This window comes from Belonocnema kinseyi, chromosome 4, assembly GCF_010883055.1.
Source record: "Belonocnema kinseyi isolate 2016_QV_RU_SX_M_011 chromosome 4, B_treatae_v1, whole genome shotgun sequence".
NCBI classification, from domain to species: Eukaryota; Metazoa; Arthropoda; class Insecta; order Hymenoptera; family Cynipidae; genus Belonocnema; species Belonocnema kinseyi.
In genome coordinates this window covers 112,502,052-112,517,148 of record NC_046660.1, presented here as the reverse complement: position 1 = coordinate 112,517,148, position 15,097 = coordinate 112,502,052, and the positions used below count along the sequence as shown (strand labels likewise).

Here is a 15,097-nt window from a genome sequence, read left to right as displayed (position 1 = left end):
TTTGTTTAAATAAGAAAAATTCATTAGAAGAAAAAATTGAAATTCTTTTAAGTAGAACAGAGAATTCAGTTGATGTATAGTAACTTCATTAGTGCTTTCAAGGTTTTAAAGTTTCGCGTCATTATTTTACCATGATAAATGTTGATGTTGACAAGCTTTTCACTCTATTTTTTTTTAATATTGTAATTTAATATTGCACACAAAACGCAACTTTTAATTAGTGTATGTGATTATTTTCAGCAAGACATTTCTCTAGAAAACGATGTCTTCCCGGAAAACCATTCTTTAGAATTGTCCTAAATGCTTTATCTTAACCCGAAGAGAAAACTCTGTCCTGTGTCAGAAAAAAGCCAATTATTATGTATCTAAAATCTAACACTAACAAAGAAAGGTTCACATAATTCCCCAGAATATTATTGTTACGATAGAAAAATGCAGGATTTTTGGCTTCTTTTTTGTCATTATTGTTTCAAGAACACCTTTATTCCCACTTCATTTTTAATGTAAATTTTTATATATGATTCTATTTTAATTCTAAAAAATTCCAATTTAATCTTATTGAAAAAATGATCAATCTACTTCATAGTAATGATAAAGAACTTTTTCATAAATAAAACGTACTTTCAACTTTTTATTACTTTTCATCGGTTTTCAGAATTAGTTTATTCACACTTTTTGTATTTTCTTCCAATTCATTTTATTTTTTCAACACAATAAAACAATTAAAAATGAAAAGCTATTATTAATTCATCACGTTCAAAATATAACCGGTAATTTGAATTTTATTGTCTAAAAATTTAAAATGAAAAACGATAAAAAGATGAAATTCTAATAATAGTTCAGTTCAAGTATTTGAAATGGGGCATTATCGAATTTTTGATTGTAATATGTATTCAAAATCAGCAAATTTAAATATTTAAATGCAGATCTTAACATTTTGCAATAAATCCATGTTTTATGTATTACAATTATTAAAAAGTATTAGTTAATCATCAATCGTTTATTAAAATGTTCTTCACGTTCCTGCCTACTAGCGCCGAAAATAATTCGGCTAAAGAGGGATATTGTTATTTTTGTTTTTTGAGAAAAAAATATTTCATCAAAATGAAAATCTTATTTGTAAATTGCTTGTTTTTATTTAATTTTGCATACAGTGAGTCAGAGAAAAAATTGTTTTTTCAGCAAAATTTTATTTTTGGCAACAAAAGGTTTTTTAAAGAAAGTAAAATTTGGCTGGGGTAACACATTTCTGTTCTTCAGTGGTGAATTATATTGAACATTTGGACTGCAAGGACTTTCTGGAAATTATAAATAATTAATTGATCAAGAAAATAGAAAAATTAGAACAAGAATCTGGGAGTTGAATATTCGCGTGTTGATTTCTGCATCTAGTTCTAAATTCTAAAAGGTTTAGTTGCATCCATCGACACGAGTTTGTAATATCTAAGTAGGCAAGTTGTTAAGACGACACTATTTGTTTTCCCAATTAAATTCCAATGTAAATGAGCAAAGAGACTCAGTTGAGACCTTGGGGATTCCCTTCTTCCTTGAGGGCGATTCTCTGGGTCGCCACTAGGTATCGATGTTTGCGATACCTGCACAAAAGGATGCACATAGGTAGCACAGCAAGTCGCGTGAGACGCCAAGCGTCGGTCTAGACTCTAGGCATTGTGGCGCCTAAACCATAAACTAAAAGCCAAACTACGGTATACGTACTTTCTCCCTCGCCTTCAGAGTACTGGAGAAACGTATATTTATAGTATTTATACAACCCCGCGCCCTTCCAGTTCTCGTTGCCATGTGCAAACTAAAGTTCTATTTTAACCCTCTTATTTACGTCACGTGTAGGTACAAGCGTAAATGAACGCCAGCTCGATGTCATATCCCATATACCCGCAGGAGTCAGGAGAGTTATTATCAAGTGCTACTTACAACTTGACATCCTATCCAGTCTCTTTTTTTAAACACATCGTGCATCCGGCAGGAACCTCTGTATTTCTTCACTTCGATTTAGTTTAGGATTTAGGGCTTAGGCTTAAGTGCACATAATATGCTGCAGGAGAGGGTTCTTCAAAACAGGAATTTTCCAAATTTTGATTGGATGCATGACTAGATTGTATACATGCTGGTAGGAGAGAAGAAGGTCCCTCATTCTCTTACTTCCCTCATTATTTTCACTATCTTTTCTGGTTCCACATCTAAAGATTTTGGATATATTAACTAATATCGTGTTTTATTTATTTATTCCCACCCTATTAAAATTAAATAAGGAGCGGATTGATCATTTGAAAAATCTAGTCTTTTTAAGTAATTGATTATGCACTGTCAGAGCTATGGTTTTGGAAAAAGACAGCATATTGAGCAAAGAATATTTTTTTAATCTCCAATTGATTAACAAACTTATCGTTCTTATTTATTATGATTTCAGTGGTCTCAATTTCCAAGATCTGATGGCCAGACAGGGTGCCATCGACTCTCCGCCAAAAACCCCCTTCATCTTGGGGTCTGAGTGTGCCGGAGATATCGAGCAAGTTGGTGAAGGTGTCGAGAATTTCAAAGTAAGTCGCTTCAATATTCATTATTTTACATTTGAATTTTCAAGACTAAGTTAAGTTTAAATTCAAATATGTTTTTTTTTTTTGTATTAACTCCACTGTCAATTATTTGCTGTATAAACACGGATATCCTAATCTTTCTAAACACCAAAATCCTATTGTTCAACACCAAGCCATAAATCCCTTAAACCTGTAAAGCATCCTTATTTACTCTTCCGACAGTGCAAACGCTAGTTTATTCTTGGCCCAAAAACTTCAGAACAAACCCACTTGAAAAAGGGTCTAGTCTTTAAACCTGTACACCGGATGGGGTAATTTATTGTTTTTATAAAACAGGCGATGTTTTAGTTTACTGCAGTTGTATACTTTTATGAAGTGACTCATTCGGATCAGAAGCACTAGTTGCTTGAAGCTGATGGTCAAAGCCAGGGTTCGAGGTCAGACGTTCGACCACGTGTAAACGACCTATTTGGGGATGAGATGTTTGTGGGGTTAATTATACGAGCCTTACTAGCTTCGCGCAGACTTAGATTACCAACGGAATTTATGACTGGTGATCCGGAACTAAAATTTATTCCCATCACTGTCTCATTTATACCGTTATGATTATAAGTACCGGTTAACAAGCATTCAATTTTGTCACTAGAATCAATTACGCATAGTTCTAAGATCACCATTAATATCTTTTGAAAGTCAAGTTGAGGTTTGATTCTTATACAATATACACTATACGAATATACAATCATCTTATGAGGGTGTGTAACTCTTTAAAAACTAGGTTTTTTGTCATTAGAGGAGTCAATTAGGAACCCGGCAGCGCTCCATGGATTTTAATGGAACCTTTTGCATTGTGTTGCTAAAAATTTGTGATAAAAAGTTGAAAAATCAGACATTATGACTAATATTAAAATCAGTTTTTTTTTTAAATCTCCAAAAAATCAATTAGAAATTTAAATGACTTGAATAAATTAAGTTCTAGTGCCTCAGAAATATTGTGTATATGTATTGGAAAATTATTATAAAATAAGTTGGACTGGAGATGAAGGATGAAAATGCCCTTTAATAGAGCAAAACACCCCTCAAAAAATGTTTTTGTCCTTAAATTTGGAAAGGGTGCATGGAAAAAAAATCCGCATTATTAAAGACAAATAGTATTTGCAACAAGCATGGTGGTATGCGCGGTATGCTCCCGGGGTGGATGTCTCGGGAAATTTGGCCGATGATGGAAAAATGAATACCATCATTCCCGATGCAAATTTTATGGACAAATTGTCTGCAGAAAGTATTTTTTTTTCTTCGATGCATCCTTAAAACAAAAAAATTTGGCGGGTTGGTTAATTCGTAATGTAACGATTGAAACTTAAATATTTGCTTACCTTTTTCTGAGCTATGTCCAAATATGTCGACAGATATTGAATTTACAATTGTGCCGTGCCCTAATATTTTTTGTGAAACCGCCGGCAGCATTACCTTCTCAAACTAAAACACTACAAGGATCAATCGCATCCTTTAATTAAAAATTAATTCTTGCCTTTCATAATTGAAATCACAAGAAAGCAAAATTTGTCGCGTACGTTATCAAACAAAAAGTGCTATAACAAAATATTTATTAATTTGAAAGATGTATTCTACAATTTCGGTAGTGTTTAAGCAGGCGAAACATATACCCCAAAGCTAATTGATATAAAAAAGGTCAATCTTAAGCATTTGCAAACTGATTATCTATCATAATTTGATATCTTTAGTGTATAATTCATCTTATTTACAGTATTGTCCATTTTAACTTGAAAATGCTTATTTGTATTATTGTTCTGCTACAGTTCAGAAAACTTGTTATTTTCGTAAAATATGTATATAGTATGTTTGTATTAAAAACTTTAAAAAATGTTTGTATTATTATAAACAAACACTTACGGCATGTAATATACAATAGATTTACTAGTTTCAAGTAAACAAAATAATTTTAGAATCACATTTTTTTCTCTCGAATATTTCATTCCAGATAGTACTGGTTTTCACATGTGGACACACATTTGTATACGAAAATATGTACAATAAACGATATATGCCTATATATTTGATGTTTTTAGGAGAAAGGAATAATAGATCCATGAACATTTTAATTTTTTTCATTTTTGCGTTCATGGTGTCGGCCAGAAGAGGTTAATATTCTTATATTATATAGTAGTCAATGGTAATAAATTATAATAAATGACTAATTATACAAAAATGTATCATGGTGATTTCAAAATGTGTAATGTGAGCTGAAATAATACATATAAGTACAAATATATACTTATACGAAATTATGTCCGATTTTTAACTTTTCATTATATACTTGTAACAACACAATGCACCAGTTTCATATTATTTTAGTTCTTTCCGACCAATTAAAATTTTTCGAATTAATACGAATTAATTTTTGTTATAATATTAATGAGAAATTTGTATAATTTATTAACTATTCTTATTAATGTAATGAAATAAAATTAGACACTTAAAAATGAATTCGGAAGTGCCCACACCTTAAATTAAACTTTCTTTTACAGGCTTGCTATTTAGAATTAGTCAATTTCACACTTTAAAATGCTTTGAATTTTAAAATTGCATAATTTAGAAGGCTTCAACTTTTTATTGTTTCATCATGAAACCTTGCTATTTAAAATAAACAGTTGCTTAATATTGAAAATGTATATTTTTCTCGCATTTTTCTTCTATATATTTTTAGATTGAAAAGAAATTTGCGTTTATTATTTGTTTGTATCCTTAAATATTATAAGGAAAACATTTCATTTTAGGATTTTTATTCTTCGAAGTGATTTCTTAAAAATGTATAAGTTAAATAACAATATTGTTATAACAGAAGTTTATAATTTTCTATTTATACCAATGTTTATTGAAACGATCTACATTACTTTGCATTTTTTAGGTTGGTGACAGGGTTGTTGCTTTACCAGACCACAAAGCCTGGGCTGAACTCGTTGCTGTCCCTGCAACTTCCGTTTTTGCTTTGCCACCTGACATGAGCTATCTGGATGCAGCGGCTATAACTATGAACTACACTGTGGCTTACATTTTACTTTTCGAAATGGCAAACATCACGCCCGGAAAAAGTTTACTTCTTCATAGCGCTGGAGGTGGTGTGGTGAGTAAATTACTTTCTGTATTATTATTTATTTACGATGTCGCACAGTCGATTTTGGAGTCGGGTGCAAGTAAACTCTCTTTATACCACCATACTACCGGTTGGAAGAAAATAGTATATTGTGCATGGAGTGGGAGAAGTAGACGATTCCAGACGAGTATGAAGTTTGCTGCGCGAGCGTAGCGAGAATGGCAATCACACAAATCGAATTTCAGTCTCCCATAAGCCAGTGGTCGGCACGCTCTAGCCCAGGGCAGGGTAGCCTGCCCTGGCTGCCCTACGACCTACTTTCAGGGCAGTACCTGCGAGCTTGGCCAGGCCACTCCTTTCCTCAGGGGTTTTTTGTTAGAAAATGGGAAAAAAATGTGAGACTACAAAATTCGTAATTTTGCAGTCAGTGACTTAAAAGTAATATACTTGGAATCTGCGTATTTTTCCGATTTCAAAGACATGTAAATTGTCTACAAAGGTTGAAAATTTGAGAAGAATTTAGTATTAAATTGAGTGTAAAGCTGATGTTTCTTGATATTAATTTCCTTTAAATTTTTAACTTTTCTAGGCAAGTAATATATCACTGGAATCGGAACAATTCGTAAATGCTCATAATGCTATGTTCAAATCGCTAGTTAAGAAATTAAAAAATTTTAAATTTCCGTACTTTGACATGCCTGTGGACAAAACACCCTTGCTGGAGTAAGCTCACTCACACTAAGACTAAGGAACATGGATAGACCAAAAAGCAGTTGAAAAAATTAAGTCTGGTGGAGCCTGACCATACCTGAAAATTAAGCAAAAAGTTTGCCGACCACTGTCATAAGCTGTACATAAAACTTTGTTCAACACCGGCGATGGAAATCTAACTTTGGAGGCTTGTTTCGAGACGACGAAGTTGTCGATTCCTCAATAGATTACTTTTCCCACTAGTGGAAAAAGTACTTACTTCGACCACTGCAACATCATCAGTTGATTAATCGACAACTTCGTCGCCTCGAGGTGAGCCTCCGAAGTCGCATTTCCATCGCGGGTGTTGGACCGTCACATTTTCATAAGCGAGACATATAAAGCACGACAGTGTTAGTTTCACAACGTTCCTTTATTGTTTAAACAAAAGATAACGATTTTTTGTTTAGTAATTTTTTAACTACTCGGACACCCAGTCATTCTCATGCGTCAAATAGGCGCCACTGACCAATCTAAAAGGTTCCACTTCATATTTAAAATTAGAGCTTTTAAATTGCTTACGCTTATGTGAAGTAAGTTATAAATTAATTGCACATTTTTTGCCGCTCATTCGAGACAATTAAAATTTGGGGCAAAAAGAACATTGACATCACTTTAATGAAAGCACTTCGCCATTTATTAAGGGTCTTACGTTTTGTCTTTATAAAATCTTAAATTTTCAGAGGAAAAATCTTTTATAGCACACTCCACAGGAGATCTTGTCTAATTAAGAGAACGCAAAGGAAAGTTGAAGGGTTGGTTAAAAAATGGAATTGGAATTTTTATCCTAATAAAAAATACGAGTTTTTGTTAATAAAAAAGCTGTACAATTAAGATACCTGTCTCATTTTTATCCTGGGATTACGTTTTGCTCATCCCATTAGTAAGCATTGCACTACTCTTCTGGCAAGGGATTGATCGTGTACTTCTCTCATATGATTGATTTGAAATACCACACGGGTCAAGGCGGTTAAGCGCAGAAAGAGCCGCTTCTTTCATTAATTTCGCTCTTTTTTTCGGTGCACGAGCTACTTCGCTTCTTCGTATTACGTCGGAATCCCATGGACGCGCGCTGCACCTTCGAGATCAGAGTGTGCGCTAATTGCCACAGAATAGAACTGTGATATCAAAGAGAATTAACACTGGCCATAAGGGCATGTCACACGTTGAAATACTTATATTACCGATCTCACTTTTTCAGTTAACTAAATTTTCTTTGAATTTAAGAACTTTTTTTGTTGATAAAATATCGCACTGAAACTTTGGAAAATGTCTTAGAAGACCATAAACTACGTCCATGTACTTCATTTGAGTAGGAATGTCGCTAAAAATATTTTCAAAGAAATTGAAACTGCGACTATTTTTTGACATACTTTCTTTGTACCTTGACATTTTTTTAACTCAAACTTCGAAAAATGCAAGAGCAGACAGTAAATTACGTGTATGTAAGCTTTGTTACATCTTGCAGATATTTTAATATAAGAGAAGTTCTTAGGTTCAAAAAATTTCAAGGTTATGTTAAAAAATGGTTCCAGTTAATTTCTGTGAAAATAATTTGTATCGAAATTCCTAATCAAATAAAGCCCATAAACGTACTTTATGGTCTTCTGATACATTTTCCAAAGTTTCAGTCTGATATATTTTTTTTTTTAAAGTTCTTTAGTTCAAAAAATATATCTAGTGAACTGAAAAAGTGAGGTCGGTAGTATAGGAATCTAAGTTTGTCACATACCCTTAAGGCTGGGACTGGGGTAGATAAATTAAGAAGAAAGGAGAGTCCAAGGATCTATGTAAATAATATAAAGAAGGGGGTTCTATTAAATATTCTGCATGACAGGGAATGTAACTTGTGCAATCGGCGTATACAAATTATAGATGTTTACAATTTCTCTTTTTTTAATTACTCTGAATTACTTACTTTTAGATACTTACAAGTTATGAAATATACATTTAATTTAAATATACATTTAAATGAAATAATATTGTTAAAAATTCATCTTTAAATCCTTAAAACTAAGTTCGAAATTAGCAAAGTTTTCAATTTATTTGTCACTTTATAATTTTTTAATTGCTTTATGGTTTTCAAATCAGCTGTATCTAAATCAGTGTAAATAGATAAAAAATGTTTAATTAAAAACGTAAAAAGGTTTATTCGAGTTGTTTTAGAAAAATTGATATAATAATAATAATAATTCATGAGTATTTTAATAGCGATCTTAGTTTTATATTTTGAAACGGGTTTAAGAAAGAAATTATCGGTATAAAAACTGGTTATTTAAATTCAAAATAATCGCTGGAGGATGCAAACGACCTTCTCATATACGCTTTAATGAACACATGAAAAACGTTTACAAATCACCAAACAAATTGACGGCAATTTACTAAACATGCCTGGTATGAAGAACATCGATATGATTTTTTTAAAACAAAAATTTTCTAACATACTGAACAGTATAAAAAACTAATGGTTTTTAGATACACATAAGGCAAATTTTCTTAAAAGCAAATGTTCGAAGTAGTGCACCATTTAGTTTGGCAGCGGTGGAATTTGCGGTTGGGGTCGTACACGACCCATAATTAGTGAGCTTTGTAGGAAATTTTAATAAAGATTTTTATAGTTATTTTTGTATAAAAATTAATAAATTTAGCATAGTTATTGTTAATTAGGTCTGGGGGGGGGGGGGTACATGGGGAAAAAGGCTTGCTAAAATTGTTAAAATTTCAAATCTGTCCCCGAAAAAATAAGCAAAAATATGATTTTTTTAAACAGACAAAGCTTGCACCTTCATTTTGAAAAAAAGACTTTTTGGACAATCTAGACAATATGCATTTTTATAAAACACGAAGTTAAAAATGATGGAATTGTCTTATTTGCACTCATCGGACTGAATTTCACTACGATAAGTCTAAAAATAACAAATTTAAAGATTTGTTATCGGCAGCAGAAGTTGCGGGTCCTACACATGACCCATGATGGTAACTTAAAAATGTTAAAAATGTGCGTGATAAAAAGAGTTAAAACTGCGATTTTAACCAAAGAATAATACTTTCAATTGCAAATTGCGTCCATACCAGAGATTATGTAATTTTTACAGATTTCGTCAAATTCACTGATGTGGGACACCATTGTGTTCCCAAACGTTAAAAATAATTTTATTGTTTTCGATTTAGGAACAGAGGTCACTGACCTCAATTAACCTGGCCCTAAATCCGACAACGAAGAGAGATATTTTCAAAGAAATTTTATTTTAAACTTGGAAGTAATATTATAATTAGATAAATGGTATAGGTATATTTATTATTGCTATTTTATTAAAAAGTAAAATACATAAAATCAAGTATACAGATATAAAATAAATTATAGATAATTACGAAATTCAATTTGCTATTCTTTAAATTTAATTCCTTTACTCTTAAATGTTCAAGTTTTAGTTTAACAGGCTTCAATTCGAAGTTTTTAATTCTGAAGATATATAATTGATAATTTTTCACTTTTAAAACACCAATTACAAAAATTAAGTTTGACATTACATAATTAGAAATATTCCGAGTTACGATATTAGTTTGGAGAAGCAAAGGATGAGGGTCAATAAGGCGGGTTTTGGGCCAACCAGCGATTGGTCTGAAAGTGTTTTTTTTTGTTTTGTATTAATTTGAAACCTAACCGACCTAATAATGTATAAAAATAAGCCTTATTTTAAAGGCTAAATACCTCGAAGAAAATGATGCTTCTGACGTATGCTGTAACGCATATATGTGCGCAGTTTTTGGGAAAGTAAGATCTTGCTCGAACAGTATTAACAATGTGAAATTTTAGCTTGAGTTGACCGAAAGTGCAAAAACCCATATCAAACACAAACTTCAAAATATCTTTTTCTTGAAATCTATTCACTTTCAGGAAAGATCCTATTAGGAGGTTATGGGCCTGTTACGAATAAAATAAAACACTTGGAGACCAATCAGCTGGACATTTTAGAACTTCTCGTTTGTTAGAAAAAATTTAATTACCTATTTTTAGGAATTTACTCATTTTAACGCATGAAATGTATAATCATTCAATTCAAAAATTATACTGATTAATTTAGAAATTTGTAATTTTTATTAAATTGAAATTGAAATTCAATGAAAATTTCATAATTTTTTAGTAGGTTCAAATTATTTTTTTATATTTGAAGGTCAAGAAATTAGAAAGATCGCATCTGACTTATGAATTAATCCTATTGAGTCATCGTGAATAAATGTTAATTTTTTTCATATTATTCAGTATAAATTAGAAAATGCAGTAGCTATCACATAAAATCTTGATCAGTATCTCTGGCAATAAAGCGATTTGTAGGGATCAATAAAAGATTTAATGTAAATGGATTTCCTATTTAGTTTTAAGAAAATTGATGTTTGTACTGTATGTTTAGCGAGATCTTCAGGAGAATGTTTGTCGGAGCAAGTGTATTTAGGTAAAGTGAATGATAGCGTACCCATAGACAGACCGAGGAAACGATAATGGGGATGTCTGAATGAGACTCTAAGCTCTACAGCGGCAAGATATAAAGAGCCACATAAACACAAGGGCTTGCGTGAAAAAATGTATGGATGAAAAAGAAGCAAAAGTTGTTGTATGCCAGAACAGGAAAGTGTGGAGGAAAATTGTTTATAATAAATGCGCAAAGAACATTTCAGCAGATTGATGGTCTTCTGAAACGAATGATTTCGGATACTCATGGCTTCTCATGGAGAGCTTTGCTTAGTAGATGTGATTGAGATAAAGTATATGGAACTTCTTATTTAATTATCAGTCAGGCTGTGTGTGAACTGTGACGTACGATGGGTTTGTAAAGCTTTATAGCCTACACCTAGCGATGTTGTTTGGAACTAGTGTGTTGTTTGAATAAGCAACACGTGGATTCTATATGGATATCCAATCTACCCCTTCTCCTGCACATTCCTTAGTTACCCTTACTATATCAATTTCTTGATCCCCGGTAGTTACAACGAGGCTAGAACCGAACGAGTTTCGCTTATTCTGAAAGGACTTGGCTTAATGATAAAATAATATTGATTATTATTCTAAAAATCATAAAGTTCATCTTCTTAGTAAAATCGTGTTTTCATACACGATCCTCTCATACGAAAATGTCCACGTGCTATATGAGCAGCCTCTTAATACACGGTAAAAAAATTGAGCTGTGACAGGGATATTATTCCCCATTATAGCTAAACATGTTGCTAAAAACGAACGAAGGAATTAAGAAAAATCTCTGGATCAGCGAAAATGAATATCCTTGACCATTTTCCATATACCAGGGATATCGTCTAGTCAAACCCCTAATAAGTATAACTATAATAGGGATATTAAGAATAGGTGTCTGAAGGAATTATCGGAAGAGCGCCGGTGCATCGTGGGAGCAGCGAAATAAAATGGCGACGGTCTAAGCGGGGGCAGTGACAGTTCAGATTTACTTTGGACAATTAAACGCTTTTTACCACTTGAAATGTGCGCGAATGTTAATATTAAATAGAGTTTATGATGCGGTAATAATCATTTACAATTGTTTCCATTGTAGGCGATAACTGTATTGAAATATCAGGAAACGCGATAACAACAACAAACTTGACCTCCAAATGCATTATACGGATTTCAGGAAAATTAATTTTCGCGATACCAGACCAAAGATTGGCTACTGTAAGTTAAAATATTTCTATAACAACTAAATTTTTTTTCTAATCTAAAGATAATAAAATTACACATAATCTGTCGAAAATAATAAACTCTCCAATTTAGGAATTTTGTCCAAATTACTGATTCACGAGAACAGTTTACATAAAGTAACTAAATGTTTAACTCTTCTAACTAAACGTTTTACCTAATCCAAGCGTACACTTTCTTTGAGTTTAATATATTCTCGATTCACTCGTTCCCCTCAAGAATTTTTTTTCCGTGTAGTTAAAAAACAACCGGAAGTTCTTATATCTGAAGGCTTTCGAATTCGAGGCGTTTTTGTTTTTTAACGAAACAAACAGCCATCTGCATTATTTGTAGACCACACATTTGAAAGTGCAGCTAATTTCGATGATCGAATAAACTCAAAAGTACTGTCAACGAAAAAAGTCAATTATAGAATTTACTTGTGTACTTAATCTGGTGTCCCTTTGACCCTCATTATATTATATTATCCTTAATTAATAGAATTCACCATGGGTAGTCGGTACTTCCTTTAACGTTCCTGCAGCCATGGGTGGTTACCAGCATTACTGATAATTCTTGCATTAAACGTACGTACAATTAATAATGGTATGTCGCCTTTCCCAGCAAAGAGGGATGTGTGCCCATCAGAGCTGCTCTGTGAAATCTTGAGGCAGAATTTAACTTTCGTGAAAGAGAAGCGCAGGACCTAAGATCACTCGTATGCCTCGTCGTTGTAAACAGGCCCTATAGTGGCGCGTTAACTATAATTAATTACATTCCATCTGGGCAGGGCCTGTCTGAAAAGGAGTACGGTGTATCTGCGCTGCTACACAAACGAGAAATAGGCTGAAATACCATTGGAATAAATTCCATCAAGGCCAATAAAAACCGACGGAAGATATCTAAATTTATTACCCAGGAAAGAATCACCAGGAAGGCTTTAGAATTTTACACGCTTGTAAACTTGAATGTATTAGATTAGAACTTATAAGTCCGTCGTTTTTTATTTCGAAGATTTTAAATGTCATGAACTTTTAAATGGTAAAACTTGAGGTTTATTTTTGCTCTCATAATACTATTTAATATTACAGGTTTTCTTCTTCACATTCTTTTATAGTATGTACATGCATAAACCAGTACGAGAATTATTCTAGATGTTGTCTTTTTTCATGCTTCTAAAAAGTACAGTCAAAAGGAAAATCTTAACAATAAGAAAGTTGTGAAAAGAGGCAAGGAGAATTTAACGAAATCTTATTTGCGTTGAACAGCTGGAATATTTTGGAAGAGAAAAAAATCTGGTTCAATTTTTCTTTGTATAGAATTTGGATTATTTTCAGCAAATTAAAATGTAGAACATTTTCAATTTGAATGCCAAATAACCTGCAGATTTCCTCGATATTTTCCCTGCGAATTGAGACCTTAAATGCTTTTTTGAAAAGGGTTAAACCTGAGTCACGTGGTGAGTGCATCAGTTGCTGCAACGCTTTGCGTCTCGGTCTTCGGAGTCTGCAAAATTGATTTCAAAGGTCCCCCATTTTCTTGTTGCTTCCAAGACTTTGTGTGCGTGTATGTGCATTCACACATATATGACTTCGTTTAAGTTAAAGCGTTTAAGCGAGACTCGAATTGCGAGTGTTAAACGAGCTCAAAGTGCCACGTGGTGAAGTTTCAGACGGGCGCGGTCGGTGGTAGGCGGTGGTCGATGATAGAAAGAGCGCAGAGGAGAAAGACAAAGGGAGAGGGAAAGGTTGCCTAGCAACCCGCATCCCGATGGCTTTCCCGGCCACCCCCATAGATTTCATCTTCTCAACTTCTGTTCATGGGGTTCGTTGGAGGGAGGCGAAACGGGTCGAAGGACAGAGTGTGGCTGGCGATGGTGGCGGCGGCTGCTACGGGTGTAACCTGTTGAGTCGTATTGATCCTCATTTCTTGGACGAGAAGCACGTACGTGAGTCGCGCTGGGAAATTCGTAGACTGAATTAAACTTTCAACCCGATCCATGTCCTGGCCCTTCGCTGAACAAGAATATGTTGTTCCGTTGCAATGGTCGCAAAAAAGAAAAAGAATTTCTAGTCCAAACTTTGAATTTGAGTCATAAGATTGTAAATCTTGGAAACACATGTAGAAAATCAGGGATTAACTAGAATTTCATACTGTGATTTCAATTCACTAGTCTAGCTGTTTCGCCCTTTTAGCTCCAAATATAATCTTTAAAATTATCATTCAGATTCGAAAATCTAGCCGCACTTCAAAATTTTACTTCAAAAGCCAGCTTCAAAGTGGCCACTTTTCTAAAAAAATGTTCAAATGTTTTATTATGTGCGATTTTTTAAATATAGTCACGCTTTATATTGCAAGACAAATTTATTTTGAACAAGTTACTTCAAAATTATTTATTCGTAAAACTATGAATATTCTTCAAGTTTAATTGGTTTAATATTGAAACTCCTTCAAAATATAAAATTTTTAATTCTGTTTTTGAATGATTAATTATTAAATTATTCTTTTTATGGCGATTTTCAAATAGAAATAATACAATGTTGTAATTTGAAAATGTTTCATTATTCTAATTTGCCATTACGACAAGGTCAGTTGATTTCAATTTTTCCTTTTGATTTGACATGGTACATTCTAAAATCTAATAATTTTTAATGAAAAAGTATGCAATACTTAGATCGTTAATTTTGTAAATCTTCAATTTAGGAGAATGTAAGTTGGCAAAGTTTCAAAGCTTAAAAATAATAAATGTCCAATTCTAAATGTCGTTTATTTTTAAAAAAGTTAGTTATTCTCTTTGAGGCTTCGAATTATAATTTATTAAATTGTAATGATTACTACTTTTGATACTACTACTACTACTACTTTGAAATTATAGAATTTTGAACGTTTTACTTCTATACGAGGGTGGATTGATAAGTTTCCGGCCTGACCAAGAGATGGCGCCACTAGGCCTACCTTGAGGTGGCGTTCTATAGTACCATCCTTAGATAGCTT

The 15,097-nt window shown here is 32.8% G+C and overlaps 1 protein-coding gene across 1 annotated transcript in view; it reads left to right on the top strand.

The window, feature by feature from the left end:
* The window catches only part of LOC117172132 (synaptic vesicle membrane protein VAT-1 homolog-like), a 51,919-nt gene that overhangs the window by 23,028 nt on the left and 13,794 nt on the right, over nt 1-15,097 (top strand). Inside the window, exons 2-3 of the mRNA XM_033359928.1 lie at nt 2,429-2,558; nt 5,485-5,700. Of these exons, the coding sequence (XP_033215819.1) occupies nt 2,429-2,558; nt 5,485-5,700 (346 nt within the window). The remainder of the gene's footprint in view (nt 1-2,428; nt 2,559-5,484; nt 5,701-15,097) is intronic.